At 38.7% G+C, this 24,266-nt stretch overlaps 1 protein-coding gene across 1 annotated transcript in view; it reads right to left on the reverse strand.

Moving 5' to 3' along the window:
* cap2 (cyclase associated actin cytoskeleton regulatory protein 2) overlaps positions 1–20,248 on the reverse strand; it is a 32,925-nt gene extending 12,677 nt beyond the window's left edge. The window contains exons 1-5 of the mRNA XM_053493291.1: positions 20,103–20,248; positions 12,876–13,002; positions 12,305–12,405; positions 8,082–8,159; positions 659–802 (exon numbers count right to left, since the gene is read on the reverse strand). Coding sequence (XP_053349266.1) covers positions 659–802; positions 8,082–8,159; positions 12,305–12,405; positions 12,876–12,990 — 438 coding nt within the window. The 5' untranslated portion in view covers positions 12,991–13,002; positions 20,103–20,248. The remainder of the gene's footprint in view (positions 1–658; positions 803–8,081; positions 8,160–12,304; positions 12,406–12,875; positions 13,003–20,102) is intronic.
* Positions 20,249–24,266: the final 4,018 nt, after the last annotated feature.

The raw sequence follows: 24,266 nt of genomic DNA on the forward strand, positions 1-24,266 counted from the left end.
TTAAGATCACTGAAAGATTCAAATAAAAAAACACTAAAATATAAAAGGGCATAAAATTCTATTTTACGGTTTATTTATTAAAATTCTATTTAACGTTCTATTAGCATAACGTTGGTTAGTTATTTATTCATCTACTTGTGAGCTAACCTGTCTGCTCAGTGGGTGGAAAGGATAGAAATTGTGTCTACCCTGTCACACTATCCAATCGCGGGTACCTGTGACCTCATGTATACTGTACAGTATGAAAAAAAGAAGCTAGCAGCATGGTGATTTGGCCAGAGGGTGAGTTTAGTGGTGCAATACTTTTAAGGGTTCCAACAAGTGTCCCAAGATGTCAGGGTGGGGGTATTTAACTGTCAGGATATATTAACCATTTGCTTCCCAGATCAGTATGTACTGTGTAATAGGGCAGGATTAGCTAAGGGCCAGGCACTGATGAAATTACAGTAGAATGAAAAATACACACTTCTAAAACTCTACTTCTTAGTCAGTCCAACTTGACTGGCTTAACCGGGTTAGTTCCAACTCTAATCTAACATTCTTCTTTATACAGTACTTGTCACATGGATTTGTTTTAACTGAATAGTTGAGATTCTCATTAAACATTACCTTTACAGCATTAAGACTTTCAGATCTAAATCCAAAGGAACACACTCACCACTGCCACCCATCCCAGGGCAGGAATGCTCTCGCTGACAGCAGACAGGTGGTTGAACAGACGGCTGCCGCGGTTCTTCTCTCTGAAGTTCTGGATCTCCTCGATCTGCTCTGAGATGGGCCTGAGGAGATCCGCCAGCTCGGGCTGATTAGAGAACACACACACACACACACACACACACACATGTACCATAACACACCAATCCACCATAACAGGCCACAGGCCATATTAAACAACATTATGGAGTATTACGCTTCCTTTTGCCAAAGCAAACACAGAATGATGAAACGTAGCTAACTGATCCTGAATGAGCTTTCGAGCACTTTTCCAGTGTATCGTCCAGACAGCAGCAGTTCCCCTCGCAGCCAGCATTCCAGCTGTTCATAGGGAGATCCCACTGGCCTTGTAAGGCCTTGCGTGGCCCTAGTGTTTAGAGTCTAGCTCAGCATAACATGGAGGACAGGAACGCATTGTTTCTTTTTGAATATCCTTGCGCTATATTGTGTAACGCTGTTTGTTTTCAAGCTGTTGCTATATCACCGCCATTTTTTTCCTTTTAACTTGACAGTTACATATTGCCTAGATTTCATAATGCTGGCTTTAGGGGATTAGTTGATTTTTAACATTTTTTTTATTATTAACTAAAATACTGCGTGCGCTTTTAGTCCCATCAGATTTAGATTCTTCCTTTAGATGACAAAAGCAGGATTTTTGCAGGTTATGTGTATTTATGTATACTGTATGTATGGATGAATAGATTCCAACATAAATAAGCATAAATAAATGTGACAGATCTTATTCAAAGAACAAACACTACACTAGTGTATACACTACAATACTATACCACACTACAGTATTTTACTACAGCTATACTGTAGGTTGTTTTTGTCAAGGCGTACGCTGGGAATGAATGAATCCATGCATTGGGGCTTTTGCTCTAACAGAATGTGCATGACTTTCATTTCTGTAGATAAATACAGTCCTTTCATGCTCAATGTGGAGATTATGACTGTTTTGGAATTTGCATTCATTTTAAAATTATTTTAGGAAACGGAATGTTAAGAAAAACTCTGCTTAAGAGTAAGCCATAACCCATAGACTAAGTGATTATTAATCAGTTTCTGTTGCTACATCAGCATGGACTTTCCCTCTTATACTGATTCCAGCAGACAGAAACTGCGATAATTGGTTTATTTGATAATGAATGACATAAATGGGATCTTTGTACATTGTGGTTCAAGCGGTTAAAGCTGTGGGTTACTGATCAGGGTCAGAAGGTCAGGGGTTCAAGCCCAAGCACCGCCAAGTTGCCACTGTCGAGCACTTGAGGACAGCCCTTAACCCTATCTGCTCCAGGGGGCGCTGTACCCTGCGCTCTAACCCCAGCTTCCTGAATGGGATATGCGGAAAAAAAAATCATTGCTTTTGAATACTTGATTCTGGTTGCTCAGAAGATGTTGCTTAGTTTGCAATTGAAGTATGATTTTTTAACAAAGTTCTAAAAATGCAAGTTCCAAAGTTCTAAAAATGGAACACGAAATTTTTTTTTTTAAGTGTAACTGCTCAAACTGATGCCTCTGACTTCTCTGCACTTACAAGATACAAGAATGCTGAAAGTTTCATATTTATTTGCAGACGTGATCATCTCCTTTAGTGTGACTCTGATCGGAAAATGTCAGCTGGTGTTGGGTCTGCTCCTATTCCATATTCTACTGTTAGACATCTTGGATATGAAAAAAGATATAAATGAAATTTCAGATGATGAAAAAAATGCATATGCATCCCGACTTTTTTTTTTTTTTTTTTTAGAGGCATGTCTAGTGTCGATGCTTTGCAACACTCAGAGTTAAAGCTGCAGAAAAGCTTTTCAGGAAAATCTCTTTTTAAATAAATTACTTCCTTGGAAACATGACAGGCTACAAATTTTTTTGTATTATTAACTTTAAAATAGAGAAAAAAACTGAGATGGCCTGGTGAAAAATTGTCTCTTTATAGCTACTACAATTATAACAGTACAGTAAGTCGAACTAACTTGCTATTAAATGTAACCATTCTCAAATAAAGAGTACATTATCATTCTCCGGTGGCGAGGTGGCTCATTAGTTAGCACGTTCGGTGTTGGGGGTTGAGCTTGGATGTTCTCCCCATGCTTGGTGGGTTTCCTCAGCGAATTCCAGTTTCCTCCCACAGTCCAAAGACATACGGTGTAGGCTGATTGGAATTTCCAAATCGCCCATAGTGTGTGATTGGGTGCGAGAGTATACCCTGCCTTGTGTCCCAAGTTGACTGGGATGGGCTCCAGGTCACCCTCTACCTTACCCGTGATAAACGGTATAGAAAACATATGGATGGAACGTCAGTGTAGAATAAATAAAAATAAGATTAGTGTGGACAAAATTGCTGCGGTATACAGTAAGAGAAATAAAAGACTTTTATTGAAAACTTTAGGATGGTCGTTGAATATTTTCCTATCATAGCAAGCTTCATGATGTTTTATTCCTTACTTATTGATTAAAAACAAATTCAAACACTATTGCGATGACAATTCCTCCCTTTTCCTCAACCGCTTCCACTTTCTACGTATTTCTTAGAATTGTTCTAAAGAAACTTGGCTCCGAGCAGAGATTATTATTTCCTGGGCCAGAAAAATTAGGCAGAAATGATTGAAAGAAAACATTGCAAATTGCTTTTTTTTTTTTCCCTATGACTCACTTGTAAACATTACAAATTGGAATTTAAACAGAAATGACCTTGATGTTAACTTCAAACTGAACTCCTTGACTGGGGGGCTTGAGATCATATCAGTTCCATTAGGAAGTCTGTGAGCGAATTATGGAGAGTAACAGCTGTGCCCGTTAAAATGCGGGCCGTAAAAACACTCCTCGGCATTGGCACTGACAGGCCCATCACTTGACCGAATATAGAACATGACCATAAAAAGCCACAGAACGCAACCTCATCCCCACACACAAACACACAGAGAGAGAGAGAGAGAGAGAGAGAGAGAGAGAGAGAGAGAGAGATGCCAGAGGTTTGGCGCTTTCCAGCACACTGATAATGTTACCATGACTTGAACACAAGGCTGTGTGTGGGTGAAGAGATATTATTTGTAGTTTAAAAAAATGTATACGATCATAAATACATCGTGAGTGTGTGTGTGCATGAGCGTATAGAGCATTGTGTATTCTACAGAGCATGCTTCACTCCCGAGAGTCTTTCCTGCGCATATCAAATTCAGAGTATTTTTTCCATTCAGGTTTGTGGGAATCAAGGTTTAAAATAATCTTTGTAGCTCCCCAGTCACATCACTGCCTATTTGCTTTCCAAATTTAGTAGCTGGTCTCCAGCGCCAAATGCACTTTTAATGTTAAACCGACTGCATTTTCAATCCTGCATGCTATTTAACCACAAGTAAGACACATTCAAATCTAACAAAAACAGCTTTGATGGAGCATTTGCTTGTTAGATCGCTGTACCCGATCCACCCGTTTTTCTTTTCTTTTCCTGCTCATTTCTCACTGTTTACCTCCTCTAACTCTTTTGATCTGTTTCTCACTTTTTGACCTGATCTTGACAGATACAAGAAGATCAGGCAGTACATACTGTATAAAGTATTTACAGTAGTTTTACTTAAGATCTATACAGTTTGTACCTGTAAATGACCTGGAAATCTTTTTTTTTCTCAGTGTTAATTTAAAACCCTAGAGGGAATGCTAAGAACTAACCACCGATGCATTTTCTCAGCTTAAGTAATTCTATTATCCTGATCAGGGTCACAGTGGATCCGGAGTTTTTCCCATGACACGGTTCATTCACACACTAGTTCACACCCACGAGCAGTTTAGCAGTGATAATCTACACTACATCATTTTTCGGAGGAAACCAACACAGCCACGGGGATAGAACATGCAAAACTCTCTGTCGCCCTGAAGCAGCACCGTTATCTGCTGTGAAACAGTTAACCCTTGCTTTCCCGAGATATTCAGTTTTAACAATGGACGTCTTTAAAAAGACGTTCCAGAACGGTCAAATTGTTGGCCAGCATCAAGATAGGAAAATGTAAAAAAAAATATATATATATATATATATATATATATATATATTGTCATTAGATTGAACTTCCCGAAATTTAAACAGTAAACAGTATTGGAAGGACAGTGCTGAAGAACAGATTTTAGAGCGATGTGAAAAGGTCATGTGACCTGATGAGTCCAGATTGAGCCTATTCCAGAGCGAAGGGTGCGTCAGGGTGATGCATCGAGTGCACCCCTCACTCTACAGTAGCTTCACAATCTGGACTCATTAGACCATATGACCTTTTTCCACTGTTACAAAGTCCAATCTTTATGCTCCAGAGCAAACTGAAGTTTTTTTTTAGATTAATCCCCCTAACAAATGGTTTTCTTATGGCCATGCAGCTGTTTAGTTCTAATCCTATGAGTTCTTGTCACATGTTCTTACTTTCACTATCGAACAGTGGTACTGTACGTCTCTTGTCTGACATGTGGAAGGCCTGGGTTTGATTCCCAGCCATATACACTACCGTTCAAAAGTTTGGGGTCACTTGCAAATTTCTTTGCTTTTGTTTAGAGATTTATTTTCTACATTCTACAACAATACTGGAGATTTCAAAACTATAAAATAACACATATGGAATTAAGTAATTACGTAACAACAACAAAAACAACAGTTAGTTATTATTTTAAGACACAGAGGTCAGCCTTTCTGTAATAGTTCTTGCAAGAACAGTATTGTCAAGTGCATTTGCGAAGTCCGTCAAGCACCATAATGAAACTGGCTCTCATGAAGACCATCCCAGGAGGGCGAGATCAAAACCTACCTCTGCTGCAGACGAGAAGTTCATTTAGAGTTATAGGCCTGAAAAATGACCAATTAACAGCACCTCAGATTAGAAGCGTTAGGAAGTCTTTACAGAGCAGAAGTAGCAGAAACATCTCACCATTAACTGTTCAAAGGAGATTAATGCATTTTTTGGACGCCTTCAGCATTCCTTTACAATGTAGAAAGAAATAAAAATCAGGAACGATCATGGAGTTAGAAAGTAACCCCAAATTTTTTAACAGTAGTGTATGTATAAAATTATTACTATTATTTTAAAGTGATCTCCATTCATGGCCATACAGTATTTTACTTGACAGTTCAGTGCTGTCCTTCCAGGTTTAAATTACTGTATGTTTTGGAAAGCTTTTACCCTATTCCAATATTTTTTACATTTTTCTAGCTTGATACAGGGCAATAATTTGACCGTTCTGAAATGTCTTTTTAAAGACGTCCATTGTTAAAACTGAATGTCTCAGGAAATCAAGCGTTAACTGTGTGGGTTTCCTCCAAAAAATATGGTGTGTAAATTATCACTGCTAAACTGCTCGGAGGTGTGAGCAATGTGTGAATTTAATGCAAGTATGGTGTTCTGGAATAGCCCTGGCTTAGATTCTGTGTCCCTAATCATCGTAATAGGAGTTACTAAAGATTAAAAAAAATGCATCTGTGGTTAGTTCGTAACATTCGCTCTAGTGTTTTAAATTAACACTAAAGAAAAAAAGGATTTCCAGGTGATTTTCCACTTCTTAAGCGAAGCTACTAATGTATATACTCCATTCCGTATCCTGCATAGTGTCCACTGTACAAGCGTCTGGAGACAGTGTTATGATCTGGGGTTGCTTCAGTCGCTCAGGTCTAGACTCAGCAACGTTATGTGGTAATAAAATGAAGTCCGGAATGTTCTGAATGACCAGGTTATCACATCTATGGAGTTTTCCAGTTAATCTGTGAAATACAGAGAAGGTTCTGAAGGTTCACCACGTTTTGCACTACAATCAAAACTAATCATAGATGATAAAAAAGATGTGAATTAGACCTTAGTGGGGGCAGAAAAGTATATAAATATAAATTCAGATACACACACACACATTATGGACATAAACAATATATTTTTTTTTTCACTTTAAATGAGAAATAGACAGCGTTAGAAAACCTAAAGCTATAGACAACCTTTAACACGGTAGTACTTTACAAGAGTGCTCTGACAAAAAAGATTTTCTTTTTTCAACAGATGACTTAATTTCTGCCTCTCATTTTCGTCCAACGGCCTGCACGCTCTGAGCTATTCACTTCCTTTTGGGCCCAGAGACAACACAAACCCGACAGTCCGACAGAATGACATCACACTGGCCGCCAGCCTTCCCCCCCTGGGGGGCGCCCGTCTGAAGCACTGGGAATGTGTTGCATTGGCGTTCTTTTGAACAGAGAAGGTAATCCCAATGTGCACAGAGAGACCAGTGTCGCATGGATGACCACATAAGCTCCAAACCATATGGAGAAGAAGAGGAAGAGCTCTATATAGTGGGATAAACCAGGGCTAAACCTCTCTCAATGGCATCGCAACCTTCAACGTCCAGATAAGAATCTGGATTAGCATGAAGAATGTGTGTAACATACTGTACATGCACAGCTGATTACGTAAGGTTTGAGTCGCGTTACTGATAAGGGTGACTGAAAAGCTGCAAATACAACGAAAAGGGCCCAAAAGAAATTAATACTTGTGGTGAGATGATGAGCATGCTTTAAAAGAAGGTAGTACATTTTTCATATAATGTTCCCAATAATAGGGCGTTTTCATATTTAGCTCCAAAGCTTTGGAATAGCCTTCCAGACAGTGTTTGGGGCTCAGACACAGTTTCCCATAACCTCATATTCCAGTACATCTATCCTGAATGGCAACTACACTAATTCTTTTCACCAGTTCTTTATTTTTCTACCCATCCCGAGGCATCTGTGCCAGCTTCAGTAGACAAAGGCCAACCCTGCGAGGATCCTGAGGCATCCAGAGAAGGACCAGCTCCAGCTGGATTCTGCTTCATGATGGTTTGGAGCTACACATCCTGCTCCTGTGCTTCCAGTGATCCAGACCCCATCTGCCCTCTGCACCTACTGACTCATCCCTATGTTGAACTGGAGTCTGGTTCCTTTCAAGGTTTCTTCCTATTGCCATCTCAGGGAGTTTTTCCTTGCCACTGTCGCCGTCACCCTTGGCTTGCTCATAAGGGACAATCTCATTACTATCTAGACATGTTTTTTTCACACATACACACTTCCATAAATTTTCTTTTCAAATTTCTTTTTTATTTTTTGTGAAGCTGCTTTGAGACAATGACCATTGTTAAAAGCGCTATATAAATAAAATTGAATTGAACTGAATAATTTTCTCACTCAGTTATACTATAGCTTTGGTTTCAGTAATTTATAGTAATAATAATGATAATAATAATAACAACTGTTAGGAGTATTAGAGTACAGTATTAGACACTAATAGTTAGGAATTAAAGGTATGAATATTCTATGTAATAATAATAATAATAATAATAATTTGAAAAAACCCAGAGCCCTTTATCTTTAGTCTTACCTGCCCAGGCTGCTGATGTGTGTTGGCCATTGAGAGAAAAGTCTTCTGGATCTGCAGAGCATGGTGCACCATCTCAGCCTGTTCGATATAAACACAAAAACTCACATTTAAACACCCAAAACTGAAACAATACATAAATTAAGAACTTCAAACTACAAAGTGATGTCATTGCACTTTGGGGGGTGGGGAGTTAAACCCAACGCAATCCCGTAAATCAAATGTGGATTCACACTTGGATTGGAAAGTTTGTCTTATAGAAATATACAGCGTGAACATAAATAAAACATTAACCATGTTTCTATATACAGTCAAAGCTGCATTACTTACATTTTATGCAAGGTCATCTTATGTTACAGACAAGCACACATACCCACATACACCCACCCACACCCACACACACACACACACACACACACACACACACTGGGAGAGGTCCAAAGATGCATGTTTGGGAAAACGTAGTGCTGGAACCTAGAGGCCTGTTTCACCGTAAAAGGAGATGACTAAACGGGATAAAAACAAACTCCCACACAACATGATTTAGCGCTGACCTGAGAGCAGGATGAGCGAGTGTCACCTTTGCGGCAGAGGCACAGGAGCCGAAAGCGGGGAAAAAAAATTCTTGCACGTTCAGAAGTGCCTGAACAATTCCAGGTGTTTTAATGTTTATTGCTGGATTTCAGCAACTGCATTCCATTATCGTAGTTAACAATATACAGGGTATTCTTTTTCCTCAGTAGAGCAATCTGTCGCTGCATTTCTACTCATGGCATCACATATGAAGACATATATGATGGATGAACAAACTTTATAAAAAGCAAACATACAGCAAGACACTGACTCACTTACTCACTCATCATCTATACCACTTTATACTGTATTCAGGGTCGCGGGGAGCTTGGAGCCTATAACCAGGAGGCTTAGGGCATGAGGGGGGTTACACCCTGGACAGGGTGCCAATCCATCGCAGGGCACACACACACACAAGACATTAGCCTAATCAGCATTTCTTTGGACTATGGGAGGAAACCTGAGTACCCGGAGGAAACCCACCAAGCAAACTCCATGCACACAGAGACAGGAATCGAGCTCAGACCCTGGAGGTGCAAGGCGACGTTGCTAACCACTAAGCCACCGTGTCGCCCCTACATCAAGCCGAGAAATAGAAAATACTTTTTTTTTTTAAAGGAAATAAATAGTGTAATACTATAAAGTACAAATTAGATAATTTTACTATATTTTAGATTTTTTTTTGCATGACTTTTACAAATGATTATAGCTTTTACTCTACACAATATGGCCAAAAGTATGTGGACAAATGTTCATCAAACCCCAAATCATTGAACACATTTGTGACCCGGCTCATTATATCATATATTAAGTTGTACTTTGCGTGACTTGAGTTCTGCGTATTTTCGGATTTCTGCTCCAGTTAGCTTCACTTCGAGACCAAGTTTATAAGTGGATCATGTTCCTGCGTTCCTAAAATACATTTAGAGTTTATTTATGAGAAGGGCCTCGGAAAAATCTGTAGAAACCCTATTTTTAGAATACTTAAATGTAAATGGATTTTTGTGACGTAGTAAGAAAAAGCGATCTCAGCCTCATTTTGATTTCCCAGGATTTTCCTGCTACCCCTAAAAATAACTTTTTCAGCATTGTGGTACAGCTGGAGTAACCAGCCTGGTTCATATTTATTAAAGTGCTTTAAATCAATGTTTAGGAATCAAACCTTTTCAATTCTGTTAAAGGATCAGAAAAGATGCATGAACTGACGCATTTTACCTTCTGCAGTTTATTGGCCACTGCACAAAACCAACCTGTGTGACCTGATTTGATATTATGTGACACACGTGTGTAGGATATCTGTCCCTTTACTAGAACTAAGACAACCGTGGGGCAATGGTAGCTCAGAGAGCTAAGGCACTCAATTACCTTAAATTAACTTAATGTGTACACAAAGTAAGTTCCATCAACACATACTGTAGTGCAGTGGTTCTCAAAGTGTGGGGCGCGCCCCACTAGTGGGGAATACAGGCATGACAGGTGGGGCGCAATAAACGGGAGGGAATTAGTGGAAAATAATAGGAACGTATCTATTCTAATTCATGCTTACTTTATTGATTTATTTAATCTTTATTTTCTTTATCAGACACTCGAAACTAAATAATGACACACAAAGAATTGGATCATTAATACAAGTAAATTAAAATAAATCCGAGAAAAAGTGGAACCATAGTGCAACAATAACGGTTTAACGTCGGCATGTTAATTCCAGAGGAACAATATATAAGGAAACATTCGGTATTATGTATGTAATTTCATTTATTCCAATGTGTATGCTCATGTTTCTGTATTTTATCAGGCAGTACTAGTCTGGCATTTCTAGTTTCCAGTGTGGTAACAAAGTTGCTTTTGATCCTTCAGGCGCTGAACAGAAGGGAAGATCAATATCGTTCTACGCTTTTTGTTGCTGTGCGGCATTTTGCGATGATCCCTAAATCATTCGGTGCGCCGTAGAGAATAATGTGTTTATGCTTTTAAACATGTATAATTTAAGGCGGATGTAGCTTAAAGACAATGTAGAGAGGAAATACAGTATATGTGAGTATCTTATTTGCGGGTTTATTTACGCAGCTATTGAATTCGAAGATGCAAATTTAAGACTAATTTTACCGCGGACACAAACACGTGTTATGCGCTAAAATGCCCCCTGCCACGGAATGCCCCCCTACATAATCTCTATCAAATATTATATTAGGACATGCATTCAAAGGTTTATTATTATCAAATATATTATTACTATTATAATTAACCCTAGGCACGTGACAGCCGTCGAGACGATTAATACAAATCCCCCAAAATGATTATTTTATTTTATTTTATTTATTTTGCAGGAGTTTGTCAATGTAGAAAAAACAAATTATTTATCACAAATTACACTAAATAAATATTGTTTGTGTTGAAAACTTACAGGAAACGATTTTTATTATAAAATAAGCAATATAAAATATAAATTTGGTATATGAAAAAAATATATAATTTATATATTTTGCCCCCTATAAAACCTTTTTTTTTTTTTATATTGCTTACTTTATAATTAAATTAATTTGTTACAATTTGTAATTTGTAAACCATAAACCTAATAATTTAGGTGGGCAATCTGTGGCGGGGGGGCATTTTAGACCATAACACAGTAGCGTACTGTATGTAGTGAGCATAATAACATCAATGGATACATTTGTTACATGGACCACAAAAAAGCAGGTGATTCAGCACTATCAGCCTAATCAACTAAAAATCCAGCCGAAAGGAAAACATGATGAAGCCTATGTTGCGCTTGGATTCATGGTGGGGATGGTGGGGGCAGAGGAGAGACCCATGTGTGTTTTGTGTCTTAAACCGCTGGCAGGAGACAGCATGAGACAAAATAGGAAGACACTTAGAGACAACACACCCCAGTCACGTTAATAAGCCACTTAACTTTTTTGAAAGAAAGCTCTAGATAAGTGATGAAGTAAGCCTGTTATAACAATTGCACGTGTATTTTATCTGTTTTGAACTTGGTGTTATTTGATCTTACTGGTTTAGAAATTGATATTTCAATAAATAGTAAACTTGGCCGTTTTCGTTATCATTTTGTTGACAAGTGGGGCTTGAAAATTCGCCCACCCCTTAAGTGGGGAATGACAGAAAATGTTTGAGAACCACTGCTGTAGTGTGTGTGATGAAATCCTTGAAGAAAGCTGATTGGCCGAGCTCTCTCAGAGAGGAGGCTCTACATCGCTCTCACATCAATCACGGTTCTAAGCAAATCACGGGAATATGTGAGCTAACGCAAGTGGAAGGAGCAGTTAGCGCTGTCCTTTGAATGAGTTACGCCGTTCCTGATGGTGTGTAAGTGAGCAATTCGAAAAGATGAGGTTTGCTGGCATCATGTAATAGTCTTTGGCCCTCCCTGACTGGTAGTTGCAGCCTTGATGGCGGAGTGCCCTAATGACGGGTGGGAATTGGCTATGATTAAATCGGAAAACCGGGAAAAATTCCAAAACAATAAGAAGTAGAAGAAGAAAAAAAAAGAGATAGGCTAAATATGAATTTAGACTTTTAACAAGCATGTGATATTGCTGTGATGGTGAGGCTACATATATATACTGTATAGTGTACTGTATGCTCTTATATATCATATAGACACACACACACAGACAAACTCCTGTACATACATGCTTTGCCACATCTCCTCCAATAGTACGGCTGTTCTTCAAGTACTCAGACAGCGGGCCTCTTATTAAACGGTCAAACGCGTCCATGCAGTGGGATTCACCTTAATGAGGAAGAGAGCCCACAATTACTACATTAATACCAGGCAAATTAATATAAAAATGCCACAGCAAATGCATTAGAAGCAAAAATACATTTTTTAGAGAAATACAGTACAGCTCAGACATTTCTGTGTTTTCTCGCTGGGATTCTCAGTAGTGTGAGAAAGCGTTTCCCATGAAGGTACACATTCCTGAATATCAAATGTTGCCTGACAACCATAACTTAAGCAATTCATTTTCAGTGAACTCATCAGACTCTTTAATATTTGTTTTTCATGGCTCACAGGGTCTAAATTACATAATCTATTTAGAACGTTGTGACTCAATATTTTAAACTCAGTCTGTACTAAAGGCAAAGCACGCTGTGTTGTGACTCTCCTGAGAAACACTTTTGCACACAGACAGACACTAACGACCATCAACAATATTTCGTAAATGAATGTATGTACTGTATTTTGGCTTTTTATGGTACCATTAAATCCGTTGATCTCCCCATTGGACAAGCTCCCAGAGCGACCCTGAATCTTGGCTGAAAACGCTTCGAGCCGAATCACAGCCTGTTCCAGTCGCTCGACGAGTGTTTCCATAGTGAGTGAAGCCTGTAAAAAAAAAAAAAAGTTCAAACTGAAAATGTTAGTACAATTTACTTAAACAGTCTAGCCATGATACTGTAACAGCATCCAATCCTAATGACTCCTGGTGAACAATAAAGCGCAAAAGAAGTAAAAATTAAACAAACAAATAAATGAATGCATTTGATTTAACAAATGAAATCCGGAAGAAAAAAACGGTCACTCATAAATTTTCTGCAAAAAATATTGCTAAGTGCAAATCTTTAAAGGAAAAGAGTGTAAAGAAGGGAAAGAGTTCACTGGCTATCTTCCACACAGCCACACCTTCATTACCCAGGAGGAATGTAACAGGCAAATCAACTACGAGTCAAAATAACAGAAGGCCAATATGAGGGAAACAACACGGTCTCTGTGCTATGGCAATATGATTTGTTGGACGCACTGATTTTTGTTAAAAAAAATTTTAAAGTGCAAGATTTTTACAATGTGAGCTACAAGGGCACGCAGGACTGTGCAAAAGTGCTGAGCCGCTCTATAACTACTTCATATTCTGCTTCCAGAGAGAGACAGACTTTCTTGTATTTTAACATAGTCTTGAGGAATAGTTCTCCAGGCTTCCTGAAAGACTTTTATGGCTCTTATTTTTTTGCCGCCCGTTTTCAGTCCAGTCCTGTACCTGAGCAGTTTCAGATGAATATTTTTTGTTTGTTTGTTAAGCCACATAGTGACCTATGAATCATTCCAGCATAAAAAAAAACATCTACCATAAGGCATGATCCAGTGGGAAACAGGAGCAGATGATGACAGAAGGATCAGGCCGGTGATTAGTTTACTGCTGATGCTGAATGATGAGTGGTTGGAAGAGACGAGAGGGGAAATGAGGTCGCTGCCGAGGCTGTTACATAACCATAACCATTTTACATTGTATCTTTGGCCACTTCGCAGTAAAAATATTTGTTCTCATTTTTTTTACTTAATCTACATTTAATTTTATTTAATATGAAAAAATTAGGGGTGGCTCAAGCACAGTACCAGTATGTGCGATGGCATGCAAAAGTTTGGGCACCCCTGATTAAAATTCATGCTACTCCAACTATAGTAGCTAACAAGTTAAAGACATAAAATTCAATATTATGTTTAATATTTTAAGCAAAAATATTTGTATTAATTTTCATCTTTTACAGCGGAAAAGATGCTAAAGAAAAGATTTGGGCATGTTCAGGACTTGCTATAACCCAGTTCATAAACCCTTAAGTAGTGCAGAGTGAGTCTTTCAATTCTTGTTTGGGGGATTTTCAACCATTATTTATTTATTTTTATTTATTTTTTTCCGGGAAATTCTTGGGCTTTCTTGCGTCCAGTTGGGGGACCGTGAGGGCCATAGTAAACCCTTCAGCATGTGCCTCATGATGGCGTCTATTATAGATTTTTAGAATGTGTTCAGCATGATCATACTGTCATAGAAGCCACGTTTTTTTTTGCACAGTACAGACACTGTGATGTTTGTTTTCAAAATCTCCTGGTATTTAATGGAATTATGGAATTCATTCTTTCTTTAATCAACGAAATGTTCCAACATAAGCTCAAAGCAGGATTGCTCCAGCCCTGAGCTCAACAGCTCAACATTCTAAGGTATTTCTTTATGAAATAAAACACCATAACTTAACTTGACCTCCACATTTCTATTTAAATGCCATTTCTTAATTACATCACGACCTGAGAAAGTAGCTACATTAAAATTCTTAGACATTGATCATTTGAGGTTTACAGTGCTAAGCAGCTGTAGATCTGTTGGCACAGAATATAAGAAGACGGAGTCATTAAAACACTTTGAAATTTGAATCACCTGGACGTTCCTAACGATGTTTGCCCTATCCTAATGAGCTAATTAAGGTCTTATACCTTGGTAGAAAGATATCTAGGAGCTCAGATCTAGAGCTCTTGGGATGCCTTAACTTTTGTATAGTACTCCTTTTTTCTTTCTCCAAGCTAAATTACTGGATGCTACATGAACTGCCCAACTATAATTCTTAACTTTTTCCTGTTAAGCAGTTGAGAAACTTTCAAAATGAAACATGAATTTATTTTTTAATACGGTCTGGGAAGACTAGCAGTAACGTAATTAGAAAATGTTTATAGGGTGGAATAGAGACGCATGCATATGAGTACCAGAGACCAAAAAGAAGAACGACCATGCTCCACTGATCTCTCTTTAGTTAAGTAAGAAATGTAATCATGTAACCCAATCGGGGTCAAGTTAGGGAGAGATGACCTCATCTACCAAACCATTTGTGTGATTACAATCTAGCATGGAAGTAAACTTATCTCCGCTTGACCCCCTTATGTGCTGACTCGCATCTATTTAAATAGAATAAAACACATTAGGTTTGTTTCATGCAGAGAAGATCTTAAACACAGAAGCTGATGCGATCACTATCAAAATTATTCTATTTTAGTTTTCTTAGCTATAAGCCAATTTGACTAGTTACTTGAATTTATGTCAACATAAAACTAATGAAAGTTCAGCTCTATATTGAAATTATGATCTGATTGTTACAGCACAGTAGAATGATTTTTTCACATATAGGAGGTAGGAAGCTGGTGTCAGAGCGCAAGGCTAGCCAGGATACAGCACCCCCGGAGCATATAGGGCGAAGGGCCCAACAGTCCCCAAGTGGCAGCTGGTTTGTGAACCCCCAACCTTCCAATCAATAACCAAGACCCTTAACCATTTGCACACATTTAAATAATGAGCCTAATATATAAATAGTTGGTAAATAGATACTGCAATACTTTTAGATCAGGTAAAATGGGAGACCCTGAGAAACCCTGGTCTACAATATTCTCTTGCTCACAGAGATTCGTCAGCAGTAATTATACATGGCCCAGTGTGGAAATGCACGCGTCACCTTGTAAGGTCCCTGGAGAATTCTCTCTGACATGCCAAATGCCTGACTTAGACCTCAGGAACTATTTCAGAGGTAGCAGGAACCGTCAGCCAAGCAGCGACACGACATCAAGTTCAAAAACATGAGGCACACACCTTAAAACGTATTGTGATTTCATTACTGAGACGCATAAGGATGAGACGCATGACACACATTTCAAATCTGGGTCAAAGTAACTGCAGTGTACTTTTGTAAAGTGGTAGAACATAAACATATTCCTTAATGCTCTCAGATAAATATTTTTGTGCATTTTTTAATCAAGTACAAAGTTGGTTTGAGACACGTGAAAATTTCAAAATTTATTTAATATGCTACATGGATTGACACACCGCTCAGAGTGTACCTTGCCTCATGTCCCAAATTTCCTGGGTTAGATTCCAGGCCTCCGATTACTCTGAACAGGATAAACAGTATAGAGAATGAGTGAATGAGTTTATATGCTTGATGGTCATTTATTAATAGCCACTGCATATCTGCAAGAAAAAACAAAACAAAACTGGAAACCAGGTATTTCCTGCTTGTGTTAATGAAACTATAAATGTTTTTAGTTCGATTTTCCTGTCTCATGCTGGACATCCCAGCATTCACTATTCAGAGACCTTGCTTTTTCCGCTTTCTGAAAATGGGCTTTCTGTTCATTCATCAAATATGAATACATCTAAAAAGGCATGCAGAGCCTGTATAAAAGGCACTGCATGGTTCTATCCGATTGGAGTCATATTTGCATTTTACTTCATTTATTCCTTCATATTTCAGCCTGTGACACTGAACATTTCATTGCAAATTAATTTGTGAAAATTATTTCACAAACCAAATAATATACCATGCCCATAGAGCAGTAGGCAGTGTTGTGAACAGTTCGAGTCTATATACACGCTACAGCCTGTTTTAAAAGGCTTCATGCACATGGAATTGTTGAATCAACAAGATTCCAGATTCCTGGATTGGCCCTATGGCCCTGTGGAATAGCCTCCCAAACCCATAGATCTCCATATTTTCAGGGATGAGGGCAAATGAATGCAAAGGTGTAGCAGGAAAAGCTATAGCTCAAATATCAACACATCTAAAGTGCAATTGTTTCAGTTCCATGCATAACAACAGATAACACATATTCCTCATGAGTGTGTGCTTATGATAAAATGTCAATGTAAAAAATTGTTAATTTCCCCTATGTATGGAGACTTTTTGGTCTGGACTCTGTGCAGGCCAGTCAAGTTCTTATACACCAATCTCCAAAATGTCTTGGTATACTGAAGCATAAAGAGTTCCTTCGAGCTCCTGCAAGCGGAAGGAGTGGATAGCGCTGTCCTCCGAGTGTGTTACACCGTACCCAACGGTGCGTGATGGAGCAGTTCGAAAAGATGCGGTCGTCTGGCGTCAAGTGGTTAGGAGGAAACATGTGATAATCTTCGGCCCTCCCGACTGAGTGGTAGTAGTAGCTTAATGTGCGAGCCCCCTAGTGACAAGGAGGAACTGTATACGACCAAATTAGGTTAAAAAAAATGGGGGGGGGGGGGGTGTTTCCTTTCACTGGAAGTACTGTAAGGAGCCGGGGCCAACTCCTGAAAAACAATCCCACACCAGCAAAACAAGGTCCATAAAGACATGGATGAGCGAGGCTGCTGTGGAAGAACTTGATTGGCCTGCATAGAGGACTGACCTCAACATGGTCTGACCCCACAAATGCGCTTCTGGAAGAATGGTTAAAAATTCCCTTAAACACAATCCTAAATCTTGTGGAAAGCCTTCACAGAAGAGTTGAAGCTGTTATAGCTGCAAAGGGCCACCATCATATTAAACCCTATGTATTAAGAATTAGATGTTACTCAAATTCATATGCATGTGAAGACAGAGAGAGACTACCACTCAAAAGTTTGGATAAATTTTCTACATTCTAGAACAATACTGGATTTTTTCAAAACTATGAAATAGGACGTATAGCATTAGGCCATTATGTGTCAATAATAATTTAATTTAAACCTGTTGTTATATTAAGATACAAAGGTCAGCAGTTCAGAAACAGTTCTTGCAAAAACAGTATGGCAAAACCCATCAAGACCATTATGAAACTGTCTCTCATAAAGACCTTCCCAGGGAAGCAAGACCACAACTGACCTCTGCTGCAGAGGAGAGTTTAGAGTTACCAGCCTCAGAAATCACCAATTAACAAACAGCACCTCAGATTAGAGCTGTTATAAACACTTAGGGGAGCATACAATGGGAAAAATGATTATTTGATTTCCTGCAGATTTTGCAAGTTTATTAAGACTTACTCTCTATATATTTTTTCTTATATGATTATTGTAAAGAATAGAGACAAAATATCAACTAAAAATGCAGAAAAAGCAGAAGGTTATAAACTGCACAAGGTTATAAATGTTCTATAGGATTAAGGTTTGGAGACTGGCTAGGCCACTCAATGACCTTGATGTGCTTCTTCTTGAGCCACTCGTTTGTTGCCTTGGTGGTATGATTTTGGTCATTGTCTTGTAGTGACATGAGCCATCCACTGCCTATCTGCAGCAGGTTCTCGTCCAGGATTTTACAATGCATGCCCCCATATGCAAGTCAGCTTGTAACTTTAGCAGAGAAACAGCCCTAAAGCATGATATTTCCTCCTCTGAGCTTGTCTGTAGGGATGGTGTTCTTAGGGTCATAGTCAGCATTTTTCTTCCTCCAAAAACATGAGTTGAGTTGATGTAAAAAGAGCTCAATTTTGGTCTCATCTGACCACAGCACTTTCTCCCAATCCTTCCTTGAAGGATTTTAATCCATGGTGGCGTCTTACCAATGTTACCAATGGTTTGCTTGGTGACTGTGGTCCAAACTCCATTAAGGTTATTCACACGCTCCTCCCATGTAATTCTGGACTAATCCCTCATTTTAATTATGATCATCCTTACCCCATGAGGTAATATTGCATTAAGGTCCAGACTAAAGGTGATTGATGATTTTTTTTTTCCCCTTTGCGAATAATCGCTCCAAAAGTTGTCTTACTCTCAAGGTTCTTGCTGATGGTCTTGTAGTCCATTCCAGCCTTGTGCAGGTCTACAAGCTCTTTGGTCATGCCCATGGTGGTTCGGTTTGAATGGAAGATAGAGGTTCTGTAGACAGGTGGCTTTTATACACATAATGCATTGTTGTTAGGAGCACATCATACCCAGTCTGTGGGACCCAGAATGATTGTTCGTTGTCATGAGATCAAATACTTATTTTACTCACTGAAATGCAAGTCAATTTATAACATTTGTAAAATGTGTTTTTTTCTGGATTTTTGATTGACATTCTGTCTCTGTCCTTTAAAATAAACCTATGATAAAAATGATAGAGCCTTCATTTCTTTGTCACATAATTATTATCCCCACTGTAAGTAGCAGACAGGTCTCCATATCAACTGTTGAAAGGAGATATTTTTGATGCCTTCAGTATTAGAAAAAAGAAAGAAAGAAAAATGAAAATGAATAAATAAATAAGTAAGACCGTGGAATTAGAAGGTGTGTATATGTATATACAGTATTAAATACAGATCTTTAAAGCTGAAGACTCCATATAATGTCTTGTGACTGATTCTCCCAGGGTTTTAATGGTTAGTACAGTCCTAAAGATTCATTCCTGTTCTCATTAAGTAATACATTTAAATTCAAATCAAATGCATATATATATATATATATATATATATATATATATATATATATATATATATATATATATATATATATATAAACAACTACACACGTTAAACAGGCGAGAAAGAAGAAATGCATAGGTTTGTAGTCATGATACACTATAAGCATGATACACTATAGACACTATAGAGTATTAAATTACTGAATGTGCATTATTAAATGTTACATTATTAACTTAACTTTCCATAGCACAGTGGTTAAGGAGAAACACTGGTCCCTTAAAATGATGTTTACCTAAATGGTTTAGGTAAAATCTGACCACAAAAGCATACTGAAAGCTTATTATTATTATTATTATGATTATTATAGAAACCGTTATTCGCTTATTCCTGATCAAAGCACGGAATCAAAAGATAAAAGCCGAACGCGTCTCGCGCCTCCCCTCCGGCCGGTAAAGCCCCCGGTCTAGCCCTCTCCTCTCCTCTCCTCACTGCGCTCCTCATTGTCCGCTCACAATCTTATTGTTTTTTTTTTATTATTTATTAATTTTTACCTTTGTCTGAAGGCTGTCCTTTGTTTTAATCTCCGCGCTTTTCCTTTAAACAGGCTGTTCGTCTGAAGCTCTCATTCGGCTCGTCTCGGCTCGGCTCGGGTCCGGTCACAGCGCTGCAGCTCGCCGTCTCCCCGTCGCCCAGTGGCGCAGCGCTCCTCTCACTTCCGGGATCTCCTAATAAAGAGACATCACTGATAGTGTCTCTGTCCAAATGCGCATACAGTACTGCCGCACAGCCGGGGCCAAAACTTTTAAGAATGACACAAATATACATTTTCACAAAGTCTGCTGCTTTTTCCCGCGTTCTTTCAAGATCAGATGTAACTCTGGTATACTGAAGTATAATTACAAGCGTTTCATAAGTGTCAGAGGCTTTTATTTACAGGTACATTAAGTTCATGCAAAGAGTCAATATTTGCAGGGTTGTCCCTTCTTTATTAACACCTCTGACATCAATTCGCCCTGGCGTGCTGTCAATCAATCTCTGGGCCGCACCCTGACAGCCATTCTTGCATTATCAACGTTTGTCAGAATTTGTGGGTTTTTTTTGTCCACCTGCCTCTTGAATATTGACCACAGATTCTCAGTAGGATTCAGGTCTGGGGAGTTTCCTGGCTACAGACCCAAAATTGTAATGTTTTGTTCCCCGAACCACTTAGTTGTCACTTTTTCCTTATGGCGAGGAGATCCATCATTCTAGAAAACCTATTGTTCATCACCAAACTGTTCTTCGATGGTTAATGGCTTCGATTCATTATTCATGGCTGTGTTCTTAGCTATGTTTTCAGTAAGCCCACTCCCTTGGACATGAGACATGAATGGTCTCATGATGCTTTACTGTTGGTATGACACAGGAACTACACAAAATAATATTTGTGTCATCCTCAAAACTTTTTCCCACTGTTGTGATGCCTATGCTTGGGTCCTACACTTTACTGCATATTTGCCCCCCTTAGATATTTTTATTTAAATTTTATTTTATTTAACTTCATCTGTATTTGTACAGAAAATAATTTTTCTTCCATTTTTGTACAGCTAGGTTTTTCTATATATTGTGTACAGTATTTGTACAGTTAGGTTTTCTTATATTTTTTTTATAGTTTATATTTGTCTTAGAGTCGACATTTCGCTATAGAGTCGACATTTCGCCATACCTTAGATAATGTAGCTCCAGTTAAAAGAAAGAAAAATTATTAGAGATAAGAAACTTGCTCCCTGGTATAACAATCACATGCGCACTTTAAAACAGACCGCTCGGAAATTAGAATGTAAATGGCGTCAAACTAAATTGTTAGTATTTCAAATAGCATGGAAGGAGAGCATCCTGAATTATAGAAAAGCTCTTAGTGTAGCTAGAAGAACATATCTCTCCACTCTTATAGAAAATAACAAAAATAATCCTAGATTCTTATTTAATGCTGTAGCCAAATTAACCAGAAATAAGACCACTGCAGAAATCTCCACAACATCATGCAATAGTGAGGACTTCATGAACTTTTTTAATAATAAAATTGTAAATATTAGGCATAAAATTGAGGTTTTGAAACCGAACAATGTAATTGATGCAGATGTTAATCTAGACATGTCAGATCAGAACCTAGAATACTTTACTCCCCTTGAAGAGAATGAACTAATTTCACTCATCTCTTCTGCTAATTCATCAACCTGTATATTAGATCCTGTACCGACACATTTTCTTAAACAGATAGTACCAGCAATAACAGAACCCCTGTTGAGAATAATTAATTCTTCACTCAGCATTGGTTATGTTTCAAAATCTTTCAAATTAGCACTTATCAAACCAACAATTAAGAAACCTGACCTCGACCCCTGTCAGCTGTCCAGTTACAGGCCAATATCAAACCTCCCCTTTATCTCTTAGATTCTGGAAAAGATAGTAGCGGAGCAGCTATGCTCATATCTACATAGAAATGGCATACATGAACTGTATCAGTCAGGATTTAGGCCTCATAACAGCACAGAGACAGCACTCGTTAAAGTAGTAAATGACATCCTATTGGCCTCTGATCAGGGTTGTGTAACTATGCTTGTATTACTCGACATCAGTGCAGCTTTTGACACCATTGATCACGCTATTCTTTTTCAGAGAATAGAAAATGAAGTAGGAATTAAGGGTACAGCCCTCTCCTGGCTCAGATCCTATCTGACCCATCGTTATCAGTATGTAGACTTTAATGGTGATTATTCTGCATGTTCTCTAGTGGAGTTTGGCGTTCCGCAGGGTTCAGTTTTAGGTCCACTGCGTTTTTTCCTTTACATGCTTCCTCTGGGCAACATAATCCGTAAGCATGGTATTAGTTTTCATTGTTATGCTGATGACACACAGTTATATGTCTCAGCAAAACCTGATAAGAAAAAACAGCTTACTAAAATTGAGCAATGTGTGCAGTACATAAGAAATTAGATGCTAATTAACTTCCTTCTGCTAAATCCGGATTAGACAGAAGTTCTAGTCATAGGACCGCATACAGCTAGGAGTAAAATTTTAGGTCACACCGTAACTTTAGATGGCCTTTCTGTTCCATCAAGTGCAACAGCAAAAGACCTTGGTATGATTATTGATTCCAGCCTTTCATTTGAAGCTCATGTAGATAATATTCCCAGGATAGCATTCTTTCACCTCAGAAATATTGCCAAGATAAGAAATTTATTGTCGCTAAACGGTGCAGAAAAACTAGTTCATGCTTTTATCACCTCTAGGTTGGACTATTGTAATGCCTTACTGTCTGGTTGTTCAGCTAGGTGCATAAACAAGCTTCAGCTAGTCCAGAATGCAGCAGCGAGAGTCCTCACTAGAACCAGAAGATACGAGCACATCACCCCTATCTTATCTTCACTGCATTGGGTCCCTGTGAAATTTCGCATTGATTTTAAAATACTACTCTTGACATATAAAGCATTAAATGGTCTCGTGCCGCAGTACCTGAGCGAACTGCTAGTGTCTTACGAATCGCCACGCCTACTTCGATCAAAGGATGCAGGCTGCTTGTCAGTACCGCGTATTATGAAAACTACAGCTGGGGGCAGAGCTTTTTCTTACAAAGCCCTAAAATTATGGAATAGTCTTCCAAATAGTGTTCGGAACAAATCGATTTGCCTTAGGTAAAGGAGCAGATCTGGGGGACTCATGGACGTAGAGTATTATGGTGAACTGGTATGTTTAGATGCTGTCTTCCCCACTCTCATTGATCACTCAGGTTTGCTGACGGTGAGGTGATTGGTTGCCTTACATCTCTGGAAGCCCTCATGTTTGTGTTTCCTTCTGGCTCTCCCTTTTAGTTATGCTGTCATAGTTAGTCCTGCGGGAGTCTTTGCTTGCACTCTACAGTTAATATACATTCACATTATACATTGTGTGACTGTGACCATACCTAACTGCCATCTCTCCTCTTCCTCTCTTTCTCCCCCTCTTTCTCTTACCTCTCTCCTCCTGTCTCTCCCTTTCACTCTTTCACTGTATCATCTTTCTGAGCTACCAGTGATCCAGACTCCCTCTGCCCTCCGGACCTGTCTGACCCATCCTGGTGCCCCGCTTCTGGTTGAAGATCTCGTCACATGGATGCCCCGTGTGTCTCTTTGGAATGCGTCAGGTGTCTGGGGATGATTCTCTCTACCTAGAAGATGGTTCTGGCCTTGACAACTGTTTCTCTGGGGACTTGACAGTTTGATAGTTCAGGACTGGAACTTCCTACAACTCTACCTGGGTCTTCAATAACTACCTGGACTTCATATTAACATCAATTAACATCAACTATTATAGCTGAATCGCCTGCCACCTAACACACTGTATAAATGCAGATCATTTACTGCTTTCTGTTTCACCCAAATGAGGATTGGTTCCCTGTTGAGTCTGGTTCCTCTCAAGGTTTCTTCCTATTACCATCTCAGGGAGTTTTTCCTTGCCACTGTCGCCCTCGGCTTGCTCACCAGGGACAAACTGACCATTTTGATTCATACAAATTCACATTTCATACAAACTTAAATAATTCTTTTGATTGTGTAAAGCTGCTTTGCGGCAATGAAAATTGCTAAAAGCGCTATACAAATAAAATTGAATTGAATTGAATTAAATTATCTTCTATATATATACATTTATACATATATAAATGTATATGTATATATGGATATACATTTATCTTCTAT

Source organism: Clarias gariepinus, chromosome 3, assembly GCF_024256425.1.
Source record: "Clarias gariepinus isolate MV-2021 ecotype Netherlands chromosome 3, CGAR_prim_01v2, whole genome shotgun sequence".
Lineage (NCBI taxonomy): Eukaryota > Metazoa > Chordata > Actinopteri > Siluriformes > Clariidae > Clarias > Clarias gariepinus.